The sequence below is a fragment of the Sus scrofa genome, chromosome 6, assembly GCF_054392235.1.
Source record: "Sus scrofa isolate SSC_HxYL_T2T_F1_AM1 chromosome 6, Sscrofa_HxYL_maternal_Yorkshire_Landrace_v2.0, whole genome shotgun sequence".
Lineage (NCBI taxonomy): Eukaryota > Metazoa > Chordata > Mammalia > Artiodactyla > Suidae > Sus > Sus scrofa.
In genome coordinates, this window is record NC_139388.1 from 21,603,038 (window position 1) to 21,622,933 (window position 19,896).

Genomic DNA, 19,896 nt, shown 5'->3' on the forward strand with positions numbered 1-19,896 from the left:
GTGCTGGCTGCAGCATCTGTGCCAGGGGATGGTAGTAATGGTTTTAACACCAGACCAGTGCTGCCGGGTTGGACTAGCTCCTGAGGTCCTGAGGGCTGCCCATCCTTTTTAAAGAAAGCCCTGTCCTGCTTAAACCAGACAGAGTAGATTTCTCCTCCAGAAGAGGCCAGCACCCCACTCCCTGCCTATCCCTTAAGCACCTTTGCTTGATGCCGTAGCACCCTGCGAGGGCAGGGCTCTTACAATCATATTGCTTCATCATCTCTTGAGTCTACTTTTTTAGGAGTTCACATCCTCAGTCTAACCCCCCTGAATGCCTACTTGGGGGTTCATGAATTATCTGATCCACATGGATGTGTCCTCGTTAGTTCAAGTCCACGGCAGACATCATCCTGCATACAGACGTGTCACAGTGTCAAAGCTCTTATTAGGCAGCTTTTTCCATCCTCCTGGGACCTGTGTTCCTCCAAGAAATTCAGAACAGGCTAGGCTTCATCAAATATGTTACGAGAACACCAACAATTAGTTTTGTTCAATGGCTAGCTCTGAAATTACTGGAAAGGGTGAAATTCAGAAGAGCTTGAAAGAATCGAATGCAGTCATAACAGGTTTATCAGTAATCACGGGGGATTATTTATTGAGCGCTTCAACCATATGTCTGGCCCTATTCTAAGTATTTGGGGCCATCATTTAATTCTTAGGCACTGCCCCCCCTCCCCGAGGTCAGCAGCATCCCAGTTTTATGGAGTATGACATGAAAGCCCAGAGAGGATAAGTAAGTTGCTGGATGTCACACAGCCAGGAAATTGGAGAACCAGCCTGTGCTCCTAAGGACCGGCTCCAGACTCATATACATAGAACCACAGTTTCCTGGACGTTTTGGACATAGACGTTCAGTCTGTCACCACTGGCCTCTCCTCATCATCTCCTTTACAAAGGAGGACATTGAGAGGCAAGATTTCCCCAAAGTGAGTCCCAGAGTTGTAAGGAGAACCCAAGCTTGCTGCCTCCAAGCAGGAATGTGCAACCCATCCCCACCCACCAAATTTTACCAGCTTCCTAAACATTAGTTAATTCAAGGTCATGGCAGCTTCCAGGGAAAGCTGGGGCTGAGGAAAATCTGGGACCTCACCCCAAACCAGCCCAGGTAAAAGTCCAGTGAAGGGGGAAGAGACAAGAGCCTCTTGACCGCTCAGCCCACTGGCCATGCGGGACGGCCCAGATGTCCTGGTCGGACGCAGTCACTCAGCACAGGAAAGGCTGGAATCAGGAGTGGCAGAACCCCGCCTAAGGTCAGTGGCAGGGCCTGAAGACAGCCTCGGTGTCCAGCAGCCCTCCTCTTGAGCTGTCTTTGCCCAAGTAAAATTTTTCGGGTCCTCACATTTCCGTTCTCCCCACTAAGATTCCAGCCAGGCGCTCTCACACTTTTCGGGTGACAGCAACAGCACTGGGCCGGATGGGAGTGAGCCCGAGGACGATGCGGGTCCCTAGTTCCCTTTCCTGCTCGCTCCGATAACGGAGGGTGAATGGAGGGGAGCAGGGACCTCGCCACATTTCGGGGGAGGGGGTACCCAGAACACCTTTGGGCGGAGTCACTCCTGCATGAGCTCGCCAAGGAAACTCTTGGGCTCTAAAAATGGGAGACATGCTGCCTGAGCACCTGGCGCTTCCTGACCTCCCCCCCCACCCCGGAGCATTTCCCCAGGGGTTCCCAGCTGGCACCAGGGGCAGAGGAGGAGGAGAGTGCAGTCTCCTCCGGGCTGAGGTTCCCCTCGGGAATCTAAACAAAGACTGAGACAGAGGGCCACCCCCTCCCTCGAGAGCACGACGACGCGCGCGGCTACCGGGGACTGGCGGGGCGGGCGGCGCCTCCCACCGCACCCGACACCCTCCGAGCGGCTGGGACCCTTCTCCCGACGCCTCCACCAGGTGAGGAGCGGGTTGATCGGCCCGGGGTCTCGGCTAGGCTTCGGAGCCGCCGCTTCCCGCTCGCCTGCCCACCCACTGGGCACTCCACCCGCGGCGGGAGGGAGGCGGAGGCTGAGCGCCCAGGCCCGCCTCCCGGGTCCAGCCCCCAGGCCGGGCCCAGCGCCCACGTCCCCGGCGCCCACGTGGGCACGCCCCCCGCGGCGCACCACCCCCGGCCCGGCCTCCGCCCCCGGCAGTGGAGGCTCTGTGGAGGGGCCCCGGGCTGCCTGCACCTGCACGCGAGCGTTGGCGGCTGCGGCGCCGAGGCCCGGCTCCCCGCCTGCGCGTCTGACTTGCTCGCATCACCCTCGGTGAGTTGGAGGCGCCCCTGGGCCCATCTTCCCCTGATCCCACAGCCACTGCGGCCCGCGGCCAGCTCCCCACCCCCGCGCAGCCCCTGCCCACGACCTAGACCCACGGGCCTGCCGCCTTGTCCCTGGGCCACGCTTCACCTACGAGGGCGGTACCCCCTCCCCACCCCACTCCACCCCGCCCGAGCTCATCCTCCTCGCTTTCCCGGTCAGACTCGAGGACCCCAAGGACCACGGCCTCGCTACCGCCTCCCAAACCGCGACATCGGTGATGGCCTGGCCTCTTTGTTCGGGCGGAGGGCCCAGGTGCCCCCTCCTCCGCCTTGTGAAGTGTCACCCGCACCCACCCCCCGCGCTCCTTCCGCCTCCCAGAGTTCACCCCGACCAGGTGGCGGCGGTCGCCTTTTAGGGGTGCGCGGTGGTGCAATTGGTGGATTTTTTTAAACCGGTTTGGAGGGGGGAGCGCGGCGTAGGGGGCGGCGAGAGCGCTCTCGGCTCCCGGCTGCTCCTCCTGCTGCGCTCCTCGCTCCTGCTGCCCCCCTCGCCTCCGGCGCTCCTCTCCCCAGCTCGGCCGAGCGCACTTCCCAGACGCCGTAGCCCCGAGCCGGGCAGCGCCGGGCGCCGAGATGAAGGTGCTAGGACACAAGATCGAGCTGCTGACAGGTACCGCTGGCCCTTCCCCGCCGGCGCCCCTTGGCGCGGCCCTCGCCACCCGCTACTTTTGGAGTTGTAGCTGGAGCAGGGTGCGGAGCGAGGTTTTGAGGGGGTTCAGGTTCGAGCAAGAGGAGGGTTTTTGCGAATACCAGCTAATTCCTAGCTTCTGCGCTGCAGGTTCCCGAGCGGAGCCCAGCCTGGGGAGAGGACTTGGGCGGTGCCTTGCCCGGCTTTGCTCTCTGAGTCCCGGTGTCCTGGTGGTAGAGCAATTGGGAGGCAGAGCGAGGGTCAAGGGAGGAGCCCCTGGGGTCTCCGACTAGCCAAGCTCTATTCAAATCCCAGAAAGGGGAAAGGAATCTTAGAGCGCCTGCCCTTCAATCAGTGTGGCTTGGTGCCCCCCAAGAAAGGAGCTCCCTGGACTCCCAACAGGACCTCTGCTGTGCACCTCTCATTTCCTGCTCCCTGTGACAATCCAAGCGCCTCTCCCGAGGAGAAGTTACTTCCTGGGAGTAGAGGCCAAGGAGCCAGGAGAGTTGCAAGCCAGATTGGTCCCTGATGACTGGGGACCTTCAGCCTTTGGACTCCTCTGAAGTGGCCAGACATCCTGCTGGAAGCCATACCCAGGATGCTGTGCTGCAGGGTCCTGGGTCTGCCCAGACACGAGGCAGGACAGAGGACAAGGGGTCTGGAGGGTGGAGATGCTCTCCCAGGCGGGAAGGGCGGATGGTACAGGTGGCCTCTGTGGTTCCCCCCCGCCCCCCGTGCCCGGGAAGAGGCGTGGACAGACCTAGACAGGAGGATGGGAGCTAGGAAAGGGAAACAGTCGGGAAGTCGAGATCCCACCGGGTCCTGGGCTGTGGAGGTGCTCGATCAGTGTGTGCTGGATGGACACGTGGATTCTGGTAACTGTGCACCGGGGCAGTTTGGTCCCTGACCTGGAGCACATTCCCACCTGGTGCAAGGGAACAGGGCCCAGGAGCCCTGTTTCAAGACAGGAAAGGGGACGGCAGTGTGGGGATGCACCCAGGAAGCAGGTCGGAGTCTGAGTGGGGGAACAGAAGGGGAGCAAATAGATGTGAGCACACGGCAGCTTCTGAACTGGACCCTAAAAGACAGAATTTCTATTAATGGAGAGGGAGGTGGCATTACAGGCTGAAGGACGGAAGAACCGGCACATGCAGAGGCTCTGGGACGTGAGAGAGGCTTGGACTGGGAGTGATGTGGTGTGAGGCAAGCAGAGGCTGGAGGGGCTGGACTCTGTGTGATGGGGTGGGGGGTGGGGTGAAGTTTCTGGCTGTGAGTTAAAGTAACAGCGGCCACCCCTGGGCTCAGGCCAGGCTCTCAGAGATGGGAAGGTGGGCAGTGTTCCTGGAGCTTTGGAAACACTGGCCAGGTGCTCAGAAGTGCCAGATCTGAGCCCAGTTAGCCACGGGGCCGGCATGGCCTCCAATCCTTTCCCTGTAGAGCTCACTTGAGGCTCACTTGACTGCAAAGACCACACGACTGAGGGGTGGCTGAACTTGCTGATCTCCCGGAGGGAAAGTTTTCGCCACCCCAGGGGTTTTTAGAGCCCTGCATGCAGGATGGAGCTCCTGGATGCTTCCCCTTCTCCTCTCCCAACCCCAGAAGGGCCTGGAGGAGGGGTGTTCGTGGGAGACACGTGCGGGGGGGGGGCGCTCCAGTGGGGTCCACTGTACCCTCATATTCTGGGCACAGGAGTCAAGGCCCCTCCTCCCTCATCAGACAGGCTCCTCCTGTTCTGGCGACTCTCTAAGGCCCTGGCCAGGCTGCAGCAGGACTCTCTCAGTCACTGTCATTCGTCTCAGGCTCCTACTGTGCATCCCCTCAGGGGTCTTTGCAGCCTTCCCCGCTTTCTCCAGCTGGTTCCCATCCTCTTGCTCGTCCCTTGGATCTGGGTTCAAATCCCAGCCTTGCTACTGCCAGCTGTGTGATTTCACAGAGGTGGCCTAACCTCTCTGATGTCAGCTTTCTCATCTTAGAGATGGAACTGTTGACCCCTCCCTCCGAGAGCTGGCGTGAGGCTCACCGAGATGGCATAAGTGACACACTCAGATGGGGCCTGGCCTTGGTGGTTGCCTCTTGGGCCACACCTCCCCTCAGATTCCTTGGTCATGGCTGTCCCTAGGATGGAGGGAGGACTCCACCTGCCCTGACTGGTTGGCCACTAGGAAGTTTAAATCTGTCCCCACCCACTTCAACCCTGTCACATGCATCCTGAGATCTTTTTTTTTTTTTTTTTTTTTTTTTAAGAGCTGCACCCGTGGCGTATGGAAGTTCCCAGGCTAGGGGTCAAATTGGAGCCACAGCTTCCGGCCTACACCACAGCCACAGCAACACCAGATCTGAGCCGCATCTGCGACCTATACCATAGCTCATGGCCACGCCAGATCCTTAACCCACGGAGCAAGGCCAGCGATCGAACCTGCAACCTCATGGTTCCTAGTCGGATTCATTTCTGCCTTGCCACGACGGGAACTCCACATCCTGAGATCTTGACATTGAATGATGAGCAGGTCTCAGGGTGTGGCCGATTTAGTGTCATGGTATACAGCAAGTGCTCAATAATTGGTGACTGAGTCCAGCCTCAATAGCATCTCCAGGATGGTTTCTTAGAGGTCTCCAACTCCCCACCCCCACATCAGCATTAGGAAATTATCTCACCAAACCTTCTTGTTAAACTCACGTTTATTTAGCTGTTTATAGTGTTCACATTTTCCTGTTTTATTATCATGCTCGGTTTGCCAATGAGGTCAGGCTCTGAGAAGTACAGCTGAGAAGAGGTAGGGCTGGGTTTCAAACCTCCGTCCTGAGCCCTGAGCTGCCCTATGCATGTCCACTGCCTGGCTCCAGGCCCATCTCTTGGCTGTTCTATACTTCACTTTCCTCATCTGCAAAATGGGCTCGTCGTGGTACCAACCTGGTTGTGCCACCAGAGTGTAGCGCCTGGCAGGAAACGGCAGTCATAGGCCTGCTGTCCTCAGTGTCCTGGGGTCTCCTCCCTTCCCCCCATTTGCTCCAGTCACTGGATCCCCTTCCTCTGGGAAGTTCCAGCTCCTCCTCTGCTTTCTCCACACAATCCAGGCCTCCCTGAGATGTGCCCTTGGGGGCCCCAGCTTCGGCCTCAGGTTCCTGTCACCTGCGACAAGGTGGGGCATGACATCTGGGGTTGGTTCCCACTAGCTCTGACAACAGGTGAGGAAAGCCAGGCACCCCTCGCTTACGGGGCTGGAAGGATGCCCAGAAGTTGTCACGCGCAGCCCAGGCATGTCTTTTTGTTCCAGAGAGAAGAAAGGGCTGTTCCTTCACGGGTGACCAGGGCTCGGGCAACCAGCACAAGTTTCAGCCCTCGCAGAGCCCTCGGGGCAGGGAGGGCAGGGATTTGGGAATCCGAGGATGTGAATTTCAGGTTCTCCTCTCCGCTTCTCAGCCCCTGAGCATATTGTTAACGTGTCTGAGCTGCAGTCACCTCATCAGTCAAGTGGGAACAAAGGCCCCACGTCGTTAGTGTGGTGAGAAGGAGCCCAGGACACTGTCCCCCCACCCTCCGCCCCCGCGAGCTCTCTGCCGTCCACAGAGGGCAGACTCTCCCTGCCTTTTGTAGCATTTCTTAGTCTGACGGAGGAAAGTGGGACATTTGTCTGCTTGCAAATAGGAAGGTGGTGGTTTTTGTGCATTTGTGCTCTAGCACTGTGCCTCCAACACAGTTTGGAGTCAGAGCTGTAAAACGGCAGGTTTGGGCTCTGAAATGGTCCCCTGGGAGCCTCGGTATTGGACGTGGGAAATTTAAAAAATATATACTGGATGTATGATTAAAAAGCCAAACTTTGGCCAGTTGAGTCTGGACTTTTGGTACTATTTTAATGCATGGAATGCGTGTCTGATTGTTAGGAGGTGTGTTGACCCATATATTTTTATGTGAGGGAAACTGAGGCATAGAATTTACCCCCAGGAGGCTGCAAAGGGGCTCCCGAATCCTCCTTTCCAGTTCATCCATTTAAGCAACTGTCACGGCTTCCCCAGGGCGCTGTGAGATAGGTGTGAGGGCACAGGCGTGTCTGCTGGAGGAGGGGAGGGTGTGGGGAGATGGCCACGCCAGTCACTGGTGCAACTTTTATGAAGGGCAGGTTGGCAGTGATGTATCCAAAGCTTAAAAATATGTATCATCTGTGACTCAGCAGTTGAATTTTTAGGAACAAATAAAGAGGTGTTCGTTCAAGGATATTATCCGGTAGTTGTTTATAGAAGAGGAAAAAAAACCTGGAAACAACCTAAATACCTAATAGGAGGGGATTTGAAAGAAACAGGAGTTCATTCCCACTAGGGAACCCCAGGCAGCGGTGAATTACGCTGCCAAAGTTTATGAGGCACCTGAACAGATGTCTCCTTCTAGACATGTAATAACGTGATGGCAGCTCACACTTACACGGCATTTGTCACGTGCCAGGCACAGTCCTCCGGGCTTCCTATGTGTTAATTCATCATTGAACCAACCATAGGAGGGAGGTGCTATTATTTCCTTCTTTTAACAGATAAGGAAACTGAAGCCCAGAGAAGTTAAGTAACTTGCTTCGGGTCACACAGATGGCAAGTGGCTGGCTGAAATTTGAATCAGGATGTCTGACTCCAGAGTTCAAAAGATGGTTCAAAACAGTGTTTTTTGTTTAAAAAAAAAAAAACACAAAAACTTCACCTCTTTTTCAGTGGATAGATGAGCACTGAAAATGAAAAGATATAAGCAGAAATGTCACCAGTGGTTTCCTCTGGTTCCTGGGATGGAGTGTGATTTTTTTTACTTCTTTTGACCTTCTGTTTTTCTGACTTTTGCTGGTGAATGTCTGTCGCCTGATAGTCAAGTTCTATTTTTAAAAATGAAAAATGAACAAACGCATAGGGGTAGGTGCTAAGCGCTGGGGTTCTGGTGAAGCCAGTCCTGCGGGAATTCTCAAGGGACGTGGGGGTCCAGTGAGGTGGGGAGAGCACGTTCCTGGAAAACCCAAGGGAAGAGGACTCATGCAGGGCAGACGTTGAAGCTGGCTTTTCCTACGTACCGGGAGGAGGGAGTCGTTGCAGGCAAAGTGAATAACACACAGACGGGGTGCAAGGCTGTGGGGTGAGTGTGTGTGTGCGTACATGCGTGTTAGGCTGAAGTCTGGCCTCCAAACGGATTCCAATCCTAATTCCTAGAACCTGCGACAGAAGAGACTTTACAGTTGTCGTTAAGGATCTTGAGATGGGGGGATGGCCCAGGTGAGCCCTAAATGCAACTGCGCAACCACGCGTATCCCTGGAAAGGGGGGCAGATGGGGGATGGGAGCACAGACCAAAGAAGTGACGTGGTCTCTGCAGCAAGGTGCTTCCTTGCTTTCCCTGCTGGCCCTGAGAATGGAGGAAGGGGCCACAAGTCAACGAATGCAAGGAACACCCTTGAGGAAGCTGGAAAAGGCAGGAGGAGAGAGTCTCCCCCAAACCTCCAGAGGGAGCGTGGTCCTGCCCACACCTTGACTTTGGCTCAGGGCCACTGATTGTGGCCGCTGATTGTGGCCTAGTGGTTAAGGATCCGGCATTGCCACGGCTGTGGCACAGGTTCAGTCCCTGGCCCAGGAACTTCCACATGCTGTGGGCGCAGCCAAAGGAAAAAAAAATGTCTTCTTTGGAGCCACTATGGTTATAGCAGCACCAGGAAACCAGAGCTGGGGTGTATGCCCGTCACATGTGGTGCCTCAGCCGCCATAGAGGCTGGCACATCGGGTGGTGGCACACACCTGTTCCTCATCCGTCAAGGAAGGGCTCCAAGCCCACTGCTCCCAAAGCTCTTGCCAGCTCCAGAGTGTTTGCTGGGAACCCAGCATATGGGGACAGGGCAGAAAGGAGCAGTGGTCGGGGTGGCCAGCGGTCCCTTCATTCTGTAGTGGTCATCCAGGAGGACCATAGGCCCCAGGATGTTCCGGGGCTCCTTTTTACCATCACGGCTTTAGATTCATCTGACAGAAGTTGGAAAAGACCCAAACTGCTAGAGTGGGCCATGGTATTGCCATTCGAGTGGGTGGGGAAGCCCTGCCTCCGAGCCCACAAGCCCTCTGGCCTCCCACCTGGGCCTGGCTGCTAGTGTGTCATTGCCAGATGGATGGCTGGGGTGCTGGCTTTCTCTTGGCCCCTCTGGACCAAGCAGGAGAAAAGACCTTAGCCGTTATGTTAGGTGTCTTGGTTGCAAGGGACAGAAACTGAACTTTGACACAAAGAGGAGAATCCAGGAGGTCTGTGCAGCCCATTGGAGGTAGGGCCACGCAAGGCCATCAGGATCTGTCTCTCACTCCTGTCAGTTCCATTCTTTGGGTCAGTTTGGTCCTTGACGTGTGGGTCTGACTCTCAATTCAGACCTTTCCTCATGATGCCAAGATGGCTGCCGGCTCACAGGCCATCCCCCTGATAACCCCGGCAAAGAGCTGCTCTTCCCCAAGGACTCCAGTAAAGGTCTTGCCCTGGACTGTCCCTCCCTGAACTGTCTCTGAGGCCGAGTCATGTGCTCTGTCCACTCAGTTTCCACACCTCCTACCTCACCCTCTCCTGCGCTGCCTTCTCCTCATTCCTGTCTCTGGGGCTCATTCTGAGACAGGACCTCCCTAGCTCAATGGGAGCTCCCTCCCGTTTGTCTCCCACGTTCAGACACCGTCTCCGCGGTGATGTCTCCAGTCCTGGCTCTCCCCTCAAGTGCAGACTCTTATAAACACCTGCCATTTGCAGCCCCACGTGACTCGGGTCTAAACCAACCAAACCTTCCCCCCAACCTTTTCTTCCCAAGGTCTCCCAGACTCCTGAATGACACCTCTCTCCCTCCAGTGGCTCAGGACAAAATCCAAGTCACCCTTGACTCCTCTCTCTCTCATACCTCACCCTTGATCCATTGGTGGCTCCCACTGGTTCTACCCTCAGAACATACCAGAATCTGAGGACTTAAGCCCATCTCAACACGCCAGGCAAACACCTGCCTCACAGCCTTAGTGCTTGCTGTTCCCTCTGCCCTTCCAGGCATCCACAAGGCCCCCTCCCTCACCTAGTCCAGGTCTTTGCTCTTGTCACCGTCTCAGGGAGGCCCCCTCTTACACCCTGTTTCAGGTCGCAGCTCCTCCCCTGACCTGGCTTCCTCTGTGAACCTAGTGTGTCTGACCTTGGGTGGTTACTTAGATTTGTTGGTTGTTCGCCCACCACACCCAGACAGTTTCACAAAGGTAGGGTTTTTTGTCTGTAATGACCGTCGTTTGCTCTGGTGCCTAGAACAGTGCCTGGCACATAGTAGGTGCTCCGTCAGTATCTGGGGAAAGAATGAATGAGTGAGTGAATGAACAAAGGCCTTAGGCCTGGGCCACACGGCCGCCCCTGGGGGTGTGGTCACCCCTGTCTGAACCACATGGACTGAGGATGGGGCAGAGGTGCCATTTCCACAACCAGGAGCTGTTACAAGAAGAAATGGCCAGGGAGTTCCTGTTGTGGTGCAGCAGAAACGAATCCGACTAGGAACCATGAGATTGCGGGTTCGATCCCTGCCTTCACTCAGTGGGTTAAGGATCTGGCGTTGCGGTGAGCTGTGGTGTAGGTCGCAGGTGGGCTCAGATCCTGCATTGCTGTGGCTGTGGTGTAGGCTGGTGGCTACAGCTCCGATTCAACCCCTAGCCTGGGAACCTCCGCATACCCCGGGTGTGGCCCAAAAAGCAAAAAAAAAGAGAAGAAGAAATGTCTGGGATTGAGCGGCCCTGACACAGGCCCCCCTTCTGCAGACATTGTGTGTGAGGCAGGAGGATTCTGAGAGCTGCTTGCAGTGGCTGCTTCTCTGCCAGCTGAGTGTGGTTCTTCAAAAAACCAATACCTGGGGCAGTTCAGAGGCGGAGGAGGCTTTCTGTCGTGGGGGGGAAATAATAGCCAGTAGGAAAGCTGCTCCTCCTGACTGTCTTTCCTGCAGGCCACCCTGCAGGCCTCCTGGCCGGAGGGGCCTTGTCTCCTTGGCCTACCCCTCAGAGTCTTGCACAGAGATGCAGGACAAGCCTGCTTTGATTCTGGGGTAGCTGCCAAATTAGGCAAAGCGAGAGGACTGAGTTGAGGCATCCATGTTAAAGAAACTTGAGACTTTGAGGCAAAAAGTGCCAAACTGAGCTTTTAAACTTTTGAATGTGGGTCATGGTTACTGGGTCCATGCGGTTGCTGTGAGCTTGTGAGAGGCGGGCTGGGAGGGGCTGGCTCATTCGCTGCCTGGGCCGTGCCTCCCCCCGCAGAGAGGAGGCTGCAGGCTCAGCATCAGCCCTGGCATTTCCCTGTTTCCCCTTGGGCACGCCCTATCCTGTCCCTTTTCTTTGAATTCCTTTCGCTTGTTGGGCAGCGTCTCCAAGAAAAATGTCCTAAGGTTAGATTAGCTTCAATAGCATGTGACAGAAAAACCAGGATAGTAATTGGTTAAACAACAGAAACAGACTCGGAGTTCTCGTCATGGCTCAGTGGTTCACAAACCCGATTAGCATCCATCAGGACGCGGGTTCGATCCCTGGCCTCCCTCAGCGGGTTAAGCATCCAGCGTTGCCGTGGCTGTGGTGTAGATCGCAGACGTGGCTCAGATTCCTCGTTGCTGTGGCTGTGATGTAGGCCGGGAGCTGCAGCTCCGATTTGACCCCTAGCCTGGAAACCGCCATATGCCACAGGTGTGACCCTAAAAAAAAGACAAAAAATAAATAAATAAATACATAAAGATGGGACCTTTAAAAAATAAATAAATAAACAGCAGAAACAGACTTGTAGACAGAAAACAAACTCACAGACAGAGAAGAAACTGACGATACCCAAAGGGGAAGGGGAAAAGGGCTAAACTAGACATATGGGCTTAACAGATAACACTCGACTGTATTGAAAACAGGTAAATAACAAGGACCTACTGTATAGCCCAAGGAACTATACTTACTATCTTATAATAACCCATAATGGAAAATAATCTGAAGTAAATAAATATAAAACAATCACGTTGAAATATCTGAAACTAACACAGTATTGTAAATCAACTATACTTTAATAAAAAAATAGATCAAACAGGTAAAAGGTATTTCCCACGTTAATAAGCAGAGTCTGGAGATAGGCCATCCAAAATCATGGCTTCATCACTCTCAGGAACCAAGACTCCGTCTGTATTGTCCCTCTGCCACCTTTAGTATCCTGCCTCAAGGTCCAAAATGGCTGATGAAGCTCCTGCCATCACATCTGTATTCCAACCAGCATGTCTCCTCCCTTTAAGATCGCTACCTCAAAGTAACACGCTCCCATTTACATCTAACTGGCTGGTTATTGTCACATGGTCATAAAGTGGGCTTTATTCCCATTGTCTAATTATCTAAAATTGGGGGATCTATTATTAAGGAGAAAGAGGAGGACATGTTGGCCGACAGTTACCGATCTCTGCCACAGTAGGACTTTTGACTGACTCCATACGGAATGTGCTCACATGGAGAGTGCTATTGGGCTTCCATTTCCTTCTGTCCTTGCCCTTGGTCTGGGGATTAGAGGTTATTGCATCTGTGTTGAATACCTGCAGCCACGGTGTGTATAGAAACAGAGTTCACACCCTGGTGCCCTGCCTCAACCAAAGAAAATTTTATAACAGAGCTATTTATGGCAACTCATAGATGCACATTTTTTCATAACATCGCTAAAACAAGTCTCTCTTGGTGAGGTGGGCACTGGGGTTGCTGTCCTTGCCATCATATGTACCTAGAATTTGCAACCTGGAAGGAAATCCTGGAGTCGGTAGTGGAGCCCTCTTGGGAAATGCTGCTGATGTTCTCGATGCCAGAGATGCCGAGACTTCTTGGAAAAGCCCAGCCAGCAACGGTGTCAAGACAGGGTGATTTGGAGGCATCGGACCCAGAATGTGAAGAAATTTTAGGAAGACCTTGAACAGTTTATTTCACTTGTATTTTCCTTTGTTAAGAATTTCCAAGTGTTGTATAGCAACTATACTTCAATTTTTAAAAAGAGTTTACGGCGTTCCCGTCGTAGCTCAGTGGTTAACAAATCCAACTAGGAACCATGAGGTTGCAGGTTCGATCCCTGGCCTTGCTCAATGGGTTAAGGATCTGGCGTTGCCGTGAGCTATGGTGTAGGTCGAAGACGCAGCTCGGATCCCGCATTGCTGTGGCTGTGGTGTAGGCCGGTGGCTACAGCTCCGATTAGACCCCTAGCCTGGGAACCTCCATATGCTGCTTGAAGTGGCCCTAAAAAAGGCAAAAAGACAATACATATATACATAAATAGATAAATAAATAAATACATACATAAAATTTACAACAGTAATAGATGCTTTAAAAAATCGGGGTCTAATTCTAAGAGAATAAAGTATTAAAAGAAACAAAGTGCCAAAAGTTCCAAATGATAAAAGCCCATTATAAACGAAAAGACAACCCACCAAATGGGAGAAAATCTTTGCAAATGAGTCGATTGACAAGGGATTAATCTCCAAAATTTATAAACACCTCCTACAGCTCAATACCAAAAAAAAACAAACTGCCATCAAAAAATGGGCAGAAGATCTAAACAAACAATTCTCCAAAGAAGACATACACATGGCCAAAAAACACATGAAAAGATGTTCAACATCACTCGTTATTAGAGAAATGCAAATCAAAACTACTATGACGTACCACCTTACACCAGCCAGAATGGCCACCATCAAAAAGTCTACAAACAAGAAGTGCTGGAGAGGGTGCAGAGAAAAAGGAACTCTATTACACTGTTGGTGGGAATGTAAATTGGCACAACCACTGTGGAAAACAGTATGGAGATTCCTCAGAAAACTAAACATAGAACTACGATTTGATCCAGCAATCCCACTCCTGGGCATCTATCCAGAGAAAACCATGACTCGCAAAGACACATGCACTCCAGTGTTCATTGCAGCACCATTTTCAATAGCCAAGACATGGAAAAAACCTAAATGTCCATCAACAGAGGAGTGGATCAAGAAGATGTGGTACATATACACAATGGAATATTACTCAGCCAGTAAAAGGAACAAAATAACAGCATTTGCAGCAACATGGATGGACCTAGAAATTAGTTTGCTAAGTGAAGTCAGTCAGACAATGAGACACCAACATCAATGCTATCACTTACATGTGGAATCTAAAAAAAGCACACAATGAACTTCTTGGCAGAACAGATACTGACTCACAGACTTTGAAAAACTTGTGGTTTCCAAAGGAAACAGGTTGGGGGGTGGGGGGATGTGCTGGGGGTTTGGGATGGAAATCCTGTAAAATTTGGTTGTGATGATCATTGTACACCTATAAATGTAATAAAATTCATTAGGTCATTTTTAAAAAACCATTATATGGGTAGCAGTTCTGAAATTTCTTTGTGCACATCCTAGGAATGAACAAATAAACAAAAATATTGAGAATAAAGAGAGCCAGGTTTCTCATTGTGAATGAAAAAAATTAGAAAGAAAGGGGGAGGTTAGAATAAACTGTGTGGTGTCAAATTAGAATTAGAGATATAGGAATTCCCATTGTAGCTCAGGTTAAGGACCCAAGGAGTCTCCATGAAGATGCAGGTTCAATCCCTGGCCTCACTCAGTGGGTTAAGGATCTGGCATTGCCATGAGCTGTGGTGTAGGTTGCAGGTGTGGCTCGGATCTGGTGTTGCTATGGCTGTAGCATAGGCCCCAGATGTGGCTCCAGTTTGACCCCTGCCCTGGGAACTTACATATGCCACAGGTGCAGCTGTAAAAATAAATAAAAATATCATTAGAGGTGTAAGTTTAAATTCAGGATTCTTAACATATATACAGATGCATGGGTATAGGTGGGTGTGCGTGTGTGCACTTAAGTAGGTCTTGCTCGGCTACTGAAATGGCCCAGAGCAATGACACCCCAGTAACAATGAACAAACCTAGTGCCAGATACTGATTTCTAAATAGCATTCTCCAGCAAAAAGAACCAGGTGTCCCTGGAGAAGTGCTTGAGTCCAAGGTTGAGGCAGAAAAAATACGAGAAGCGTCCCGAACATCATGTGGGGCTAGAAAATGAGAAACCACTCCAAAAAATAATGGGCATATGGTGAAAGGACCCAGGAGCCAGCTTGAAGGAACTCCCGATGGCCAAATCTGGCACAGTCAGAACAAAAAGATAATAATAGAAATGGATTATAACCCATAGAACAAAATAAGCAATTAAATACATAAGTAAATGGAGAAGAAAAGAGAGCTCTTTTTGTTCTAGGAGAATTCCAATTAATGTAGAAGAGATGATGAAAACAGGACGTTGTCATTAAGCAAATACCACAGTTGTATTTATAGGCCAGCATCATGGACGGTTGCTGAAATTAGTGGGCGAAATATGATGGAAACAGGATGCTTGCCTAGTCTCGAAGTATCTCCCCGCAAGATACATATTAATTACCAAGGGAAGAATAGTAACTCTACATTGGAGAACCTGGCAGACAGCACCTAAATCGGGTGATCAAGCTTAACATCCCCGGTAATAAGGTCCTTTCACCACAGGCCCATTATTTTTTGGAGTGGTTTCTCATTTTCTAGCCCCATGTGATGTTCTGGACGCTTCTCGTCATTTTTCTGCCTCAGCCTTGGAGTCAACCACTTCTCCAAGGAGACCTGGTTCTTTTTGCTGGAGAATGCTATTTAGAAATCAGTAATAAGGCAGATTGATATCATGTACTCCATGGAATGGTGCAATGACAAGGGCTCCTCTGCTGTATACTTGCTACAAATGCGTAACCTTGGTCTAATCATAAGAAAGCACCACAGGAAATTCCTTTGTGCTGCACCGGTTCAAGGATCAGGCATTGTCACTGCGGTGGCTTGGGTCACTGCTGTGGCGCGGGTTCAGTCCCTGGCCTGGGAACTTCCAGATGCCATGGGCATGGCCAAAACAGCAACAGCAACATCAGACAAACCCAAACTGAAGGACATTCTACAGATTTAACTAATCCGTATCTTTCCAAAGCGTCAACATCATGAAAGACAGACGAAGGACCTGCCCTCGCCTGGAGGAGACTGCATGACAGCTAAGTACAGTGTGGCATCCTGGATTGAGAGCCTGCTGGGAGAGCTGGTGAAATTTCATCTAAGGGCTATAGATGGCATAACCCTATTGGATCACTCGTTTCTTTCCTGGTGTCTCTAATTGTATTAAGGTTCTGTAGCATGACGACATCAGGATAAGCCAAGGGAATGGTATGTGACAAGTTTCTGTGCTTTGTTTTTTCTTTGATTTTTTTTCCTCTAAACTGAAATTATTTCAAAATAAAAAGTTAAAAGGCAGAGGGCAGAATTATGTCGTAATTTGATCGGCAGTGTTTTCTTCTCTTGGTATGTAAAACGTTAGTGTCAGCTATGATGGATGGTATCTTAGATTTGCTAAGATCTGTGGTGTAGAATCAAAATCTCCCTTTAGACCCTTCCAAACTCATATATCCTTCCCCACAGGAGAGCGTTGTTGCAGTTACCCTGATGCACCTGGAGGACCTCTTTTTTTTTTCTGCTTTTTGCTTTTCATGGCTGCACCCGTGGCATATGGTGGTTCCTAGGCTGGGGGTCCAATCAGAGCTACAGCTGCCTGTCTACACCACAACCACAGCAACGCCAGATCTGAGCCAAGTCTGCAACCTGTACCACAGCTCACAGCAACACCAGATCCTTAGCCCACTGAGGGAGGCCAGGGGTCGAACCCGCATCCTCACGGATGCTAGTTGGATTCATTTCTGCTGCGCTGCAACAGGAACTCCATACCTGCCTATTTTAGAATGCTTTCCTTCTCTGTTTGAGTGGAGCTGCCTCATTTTTAAAACAGCTGCATGGTGCTGCAGGGTGCAGATGCTCCATGGTATTTAACCATTCTCCTGGTATTTATTTGGGGTTTTTTCACTGTTTTTCTGTTGCACATAGTGCCGCAGCCAGTGTCCCAGTGCACAGCCTCTTTGGGATTCATACCTAGAGACAGAATCACAGAGCTGACAGGCCTTTGCATTTTCACAAACTACCAAGTTGCCGTCCAAATAAAGTTGGACCCACCCACTGCCGTCCAGCCAACAGTGTATGAGGGTCTGCTGGTTTCCCCACAACCTCACAACACTGAATGTTATCAGTCTTTCAATACTTTGCAGGCTGAGTGAAGAATCATTTACTCGTTCATTCCATCTCATTCAAGAAAAACTTTAAGGCGGGTGGGGGGATGTGCTTGGGTTATGGGATGGCTATCCTGTGAAATTGGAGTGTTATGATCATTATATAACTACAGATGTGATAAATTCATTTGAGTAATAAAAAAATAAAATAAAAAGTTAAGAGAGAGGTAAAAAAAAAAAGAAAAACTTTAAGCGTCAGAAAGTGTTAACAATTGTATTTGTTGCTATTATTGTTGCTGTAGTGGGGACGTGATGGGGAAGGGTGTTTCAGGCAGAAGGAACAGCATGAACAAAGGCCCATGCTTCCTACGGGGCGAATAGGCCTACTGAGTCCGCTGGATCTTTAGCTATGAGTGTCAGAGGCCAAATGTGGTTGCCTTAAGCACAGTGGGAATGTGTGTGTGTGTATGTCTCGTGTGCACGCACGGATGCAAGGTGGCAGTGGTTTTGTGGGGAGATAGGTATTCATAGGCCCAAATCAAGGAAAAAGCAGACATGGCCGTAAATCAAGGGGGTATAACTAGAGAGCAGAAATGGAAGCTGAGCCAGAAAAGAAAGACGGTGTCCCCTGCCTCCTCCTGTTTGGCCATCCACTTGGGGAAGCAGGATCCGTGTAAGGGCACAGGCTGTAGGGGGACCTGGAGCTTCACCGCCTCCTTGCACCTTTTGTCTCATCTATGAGGTGGCTGTGCTGAGGGAGGGTTTGGTCCCCATCGCAGCCCCACACCCAGTGCTGTCCCACCCTCTGGGGTCAGGATCAGGACGGGGAGAGTGACAGGAGGGGGCCGCTACCAGGACGGCTCTAAGTCCTCTACATAGTGCACCTGGATTTGAACTCCTGAGGTCTGGGGTCCCTGAGCCCTCGAGCTTCTTCTCCTGGCACTGGCTGGTGTGGGTGGGAGAATGTCAGGTGCCTGGGCTGGAACACAAGTCACGCACCTGCTCTTAGCGACATTGCTGTTGCTTCACAGACCGCTGGGGTCTGCCACCCCATCTGCTCTGTGCTCCCTGACTCCTAACAGACCGGACACAGGCTTCCCTGTGGGAAGTTGATAGGAATCTCACTCTCTTTTTTTAAGTTTTATTTTTTTGCTTTTTAGACCTGTACCCGCGGCATATGGAGGTTCCCAGGCTAGGGGTCTAATCAGAGCTGTAGCTGCCAGCCTACACCACAGCCACAGCAACGCCAGATCCGAGCCGCATCTGTGACCTACACCACAGCTCACGGCAACACCAGATCCTTAACCCACTGAGTGAGCCCAGGGATCGAACCCACAACCTCATGATTCCTACTCAGATTTGTTTCCACTGCGCCAGGATGGGAACTCCTCACTCTCTTTTTAAAAGCTTTTTCCAATCTTTTGGAGATACAGCTGACATGTAACATTATATAAATTTAAGGTATACAGTGTATTGCTTTAATAAGGAATCTCATTTTCTCCATCATTAGCTGCTTTTTTTTTTTTTTTTTTTAATCCTAACTTTCTCAGGAAGAAGTTTTCTGCCACCATCCTGCGGGACCCTCTGCTCTGGCCTCTGTTCTGGGCCCTGGCCTGTGCCTGTCTGTTTGCCACGGGCTAAGACTTCCTCAATTCTCCGGATTTTAAGGCTTTTCTCTCTCCAGCCCCCTTCCCCACCACCCCCTCCATCACAGGCCATCTGTCCCTGCCCTGCCCACTCTCAGCCCTTTTAATAGCACTGTCCTTGGGGAGGATGGTCTCCGAGGTGGTTTCATAACAGGCCTGGGTGAGGGCGGGGACACCCCAGTGCTGCCAAGGCGTCTAATCGAGCTGGGTGTTCAGGGAGGCTGGCGGCTAAAACAGCCCTAATGGAGGGAGAGTTTTCCAAGGTGGGGTTCCTTCTGTCAGCTCCCCGCCTGGATGGATGGCTGAGTGTGGAGCGTGCCCACATCAGAAAGGATGGAGGAGAAAGTGGGGGAGAGGGGAGAGGATGCCTTTCTAAAAATACGGCCCATCTGCATTGTGTTAGCTGGTTTCCCTGGAAACCACTGGGAACAGAGAGCTCCAGGGTGGCACGAGGGTGCAGGGACCTGGGCTTCTGGTCGGGCAGGGGCCGCCCTGCCTGGCCTGTTCATGCTGGGGATGAGGCTCTCCCAGGGTGGCTGTGCAGCTTTTGGTGAATTTTGCAGGAGGCCTGGGTGGCCAGCAGCTCCCAGCCCAGCCTCAGCACATCTCACCTGCAAACTAGACTCAGGTGGGGACTGCTTCCCACTGTGGTCACGAGGGAGCATCTTTGTAACATTCTCGGGGGGGGGGAGGGGGGGGGAGGTTCTTGCTCCTGACGGGATGGAAACCCAGGGAAGATCTGGAGCTGCAGCCTCGTCTCAGGAGCACCGGGCCCCAGAAACAGGGTCTGGAGCTTCCACTGTGGCACAATGGAATCAGCAGTGTCTTGGGAGCTCTGGAACAAAGGTTCCATCTCTGGCCTGGCACGGTGGGTTGGAGATCTGGCATTGCTGCAGCTGTGGCTGAGGTCAAGACTGTAGCTTGGCTCTGGGATCTCATCCCTGGCGCAGGAATTCCATATGCCAAGGGGTGGCCAGAAATGAAAAAAAAAGAAAAAGAAAAGAAATGGATTCCAACCCAGGCCCTGTGCCCTTGGGTCCCAGGCAAACACTGTACTGACTCCCCGGTGATTGGGGCATTCATAGGAATGGAGGGGGGTATCTTCTGACCAACCAGCTAGTGGGATGGTCAGCCTTTCTGGGCAGAAGGGAAAGTCTAAGGGCTTCACCCTTAAGAAAGACTAA

At 51.8% G+C, this 19,896-nt stretch overlaps 2 protein-coding genes across 12 annotated transcripts in view; both read left to right on the forward strand.

Moving 5' to 3' along the window:
• Positions 1-1,206: 1,206 nt before the first annotated feature.
• On the forward strand, positions 1,207-14,373 carry LOC146402248 (uncharacterized). The gene is made up of 4 exons (XM_084959095.1): positions 1,207-1,292; positions 1,410-1,483; positions 1,822-5,214; positions 13,158-14,373. Exons 1-3 carry the CDS (start codon positions 1,207-1,209, stop codon positions 2,721-2,723), a joined length of 1,062 nt encoding a protein of 353 aa, XP_084815221.1. The 3' UTR covers positions 2,724-5,214; positions 13,158-14,373.
• The window catches only part of NDRG4 (NDRG family member 4), a 42,942-nt gene continuing 24,640 nt past the window's right edge, over positions 1,595-19,896 (forward strand). For 4 of the 11 annotated variants that reach the window (XM_084959831.1, XM_084959834.1, XM_005664393.4 and 1 more), the window contains exon 1: positions 2,138-2,942. In XM_084959831.1, the coding sequence (XP_084815957.1) occupies positions 2,906-2,942 (37 nt within the window). In that variant the 5' untranslated portion in view covers positions 2,138-2,905. Of the gene's footprint in view, positions 1,930-2,137; positions 2,943-19,896 lie in introns of those variants that run through there. The other 7 variants (XM_084959832.1, XM_084959836.1, XM_021093968.2 and 4 more) reach the window with 2 other exon arrangements.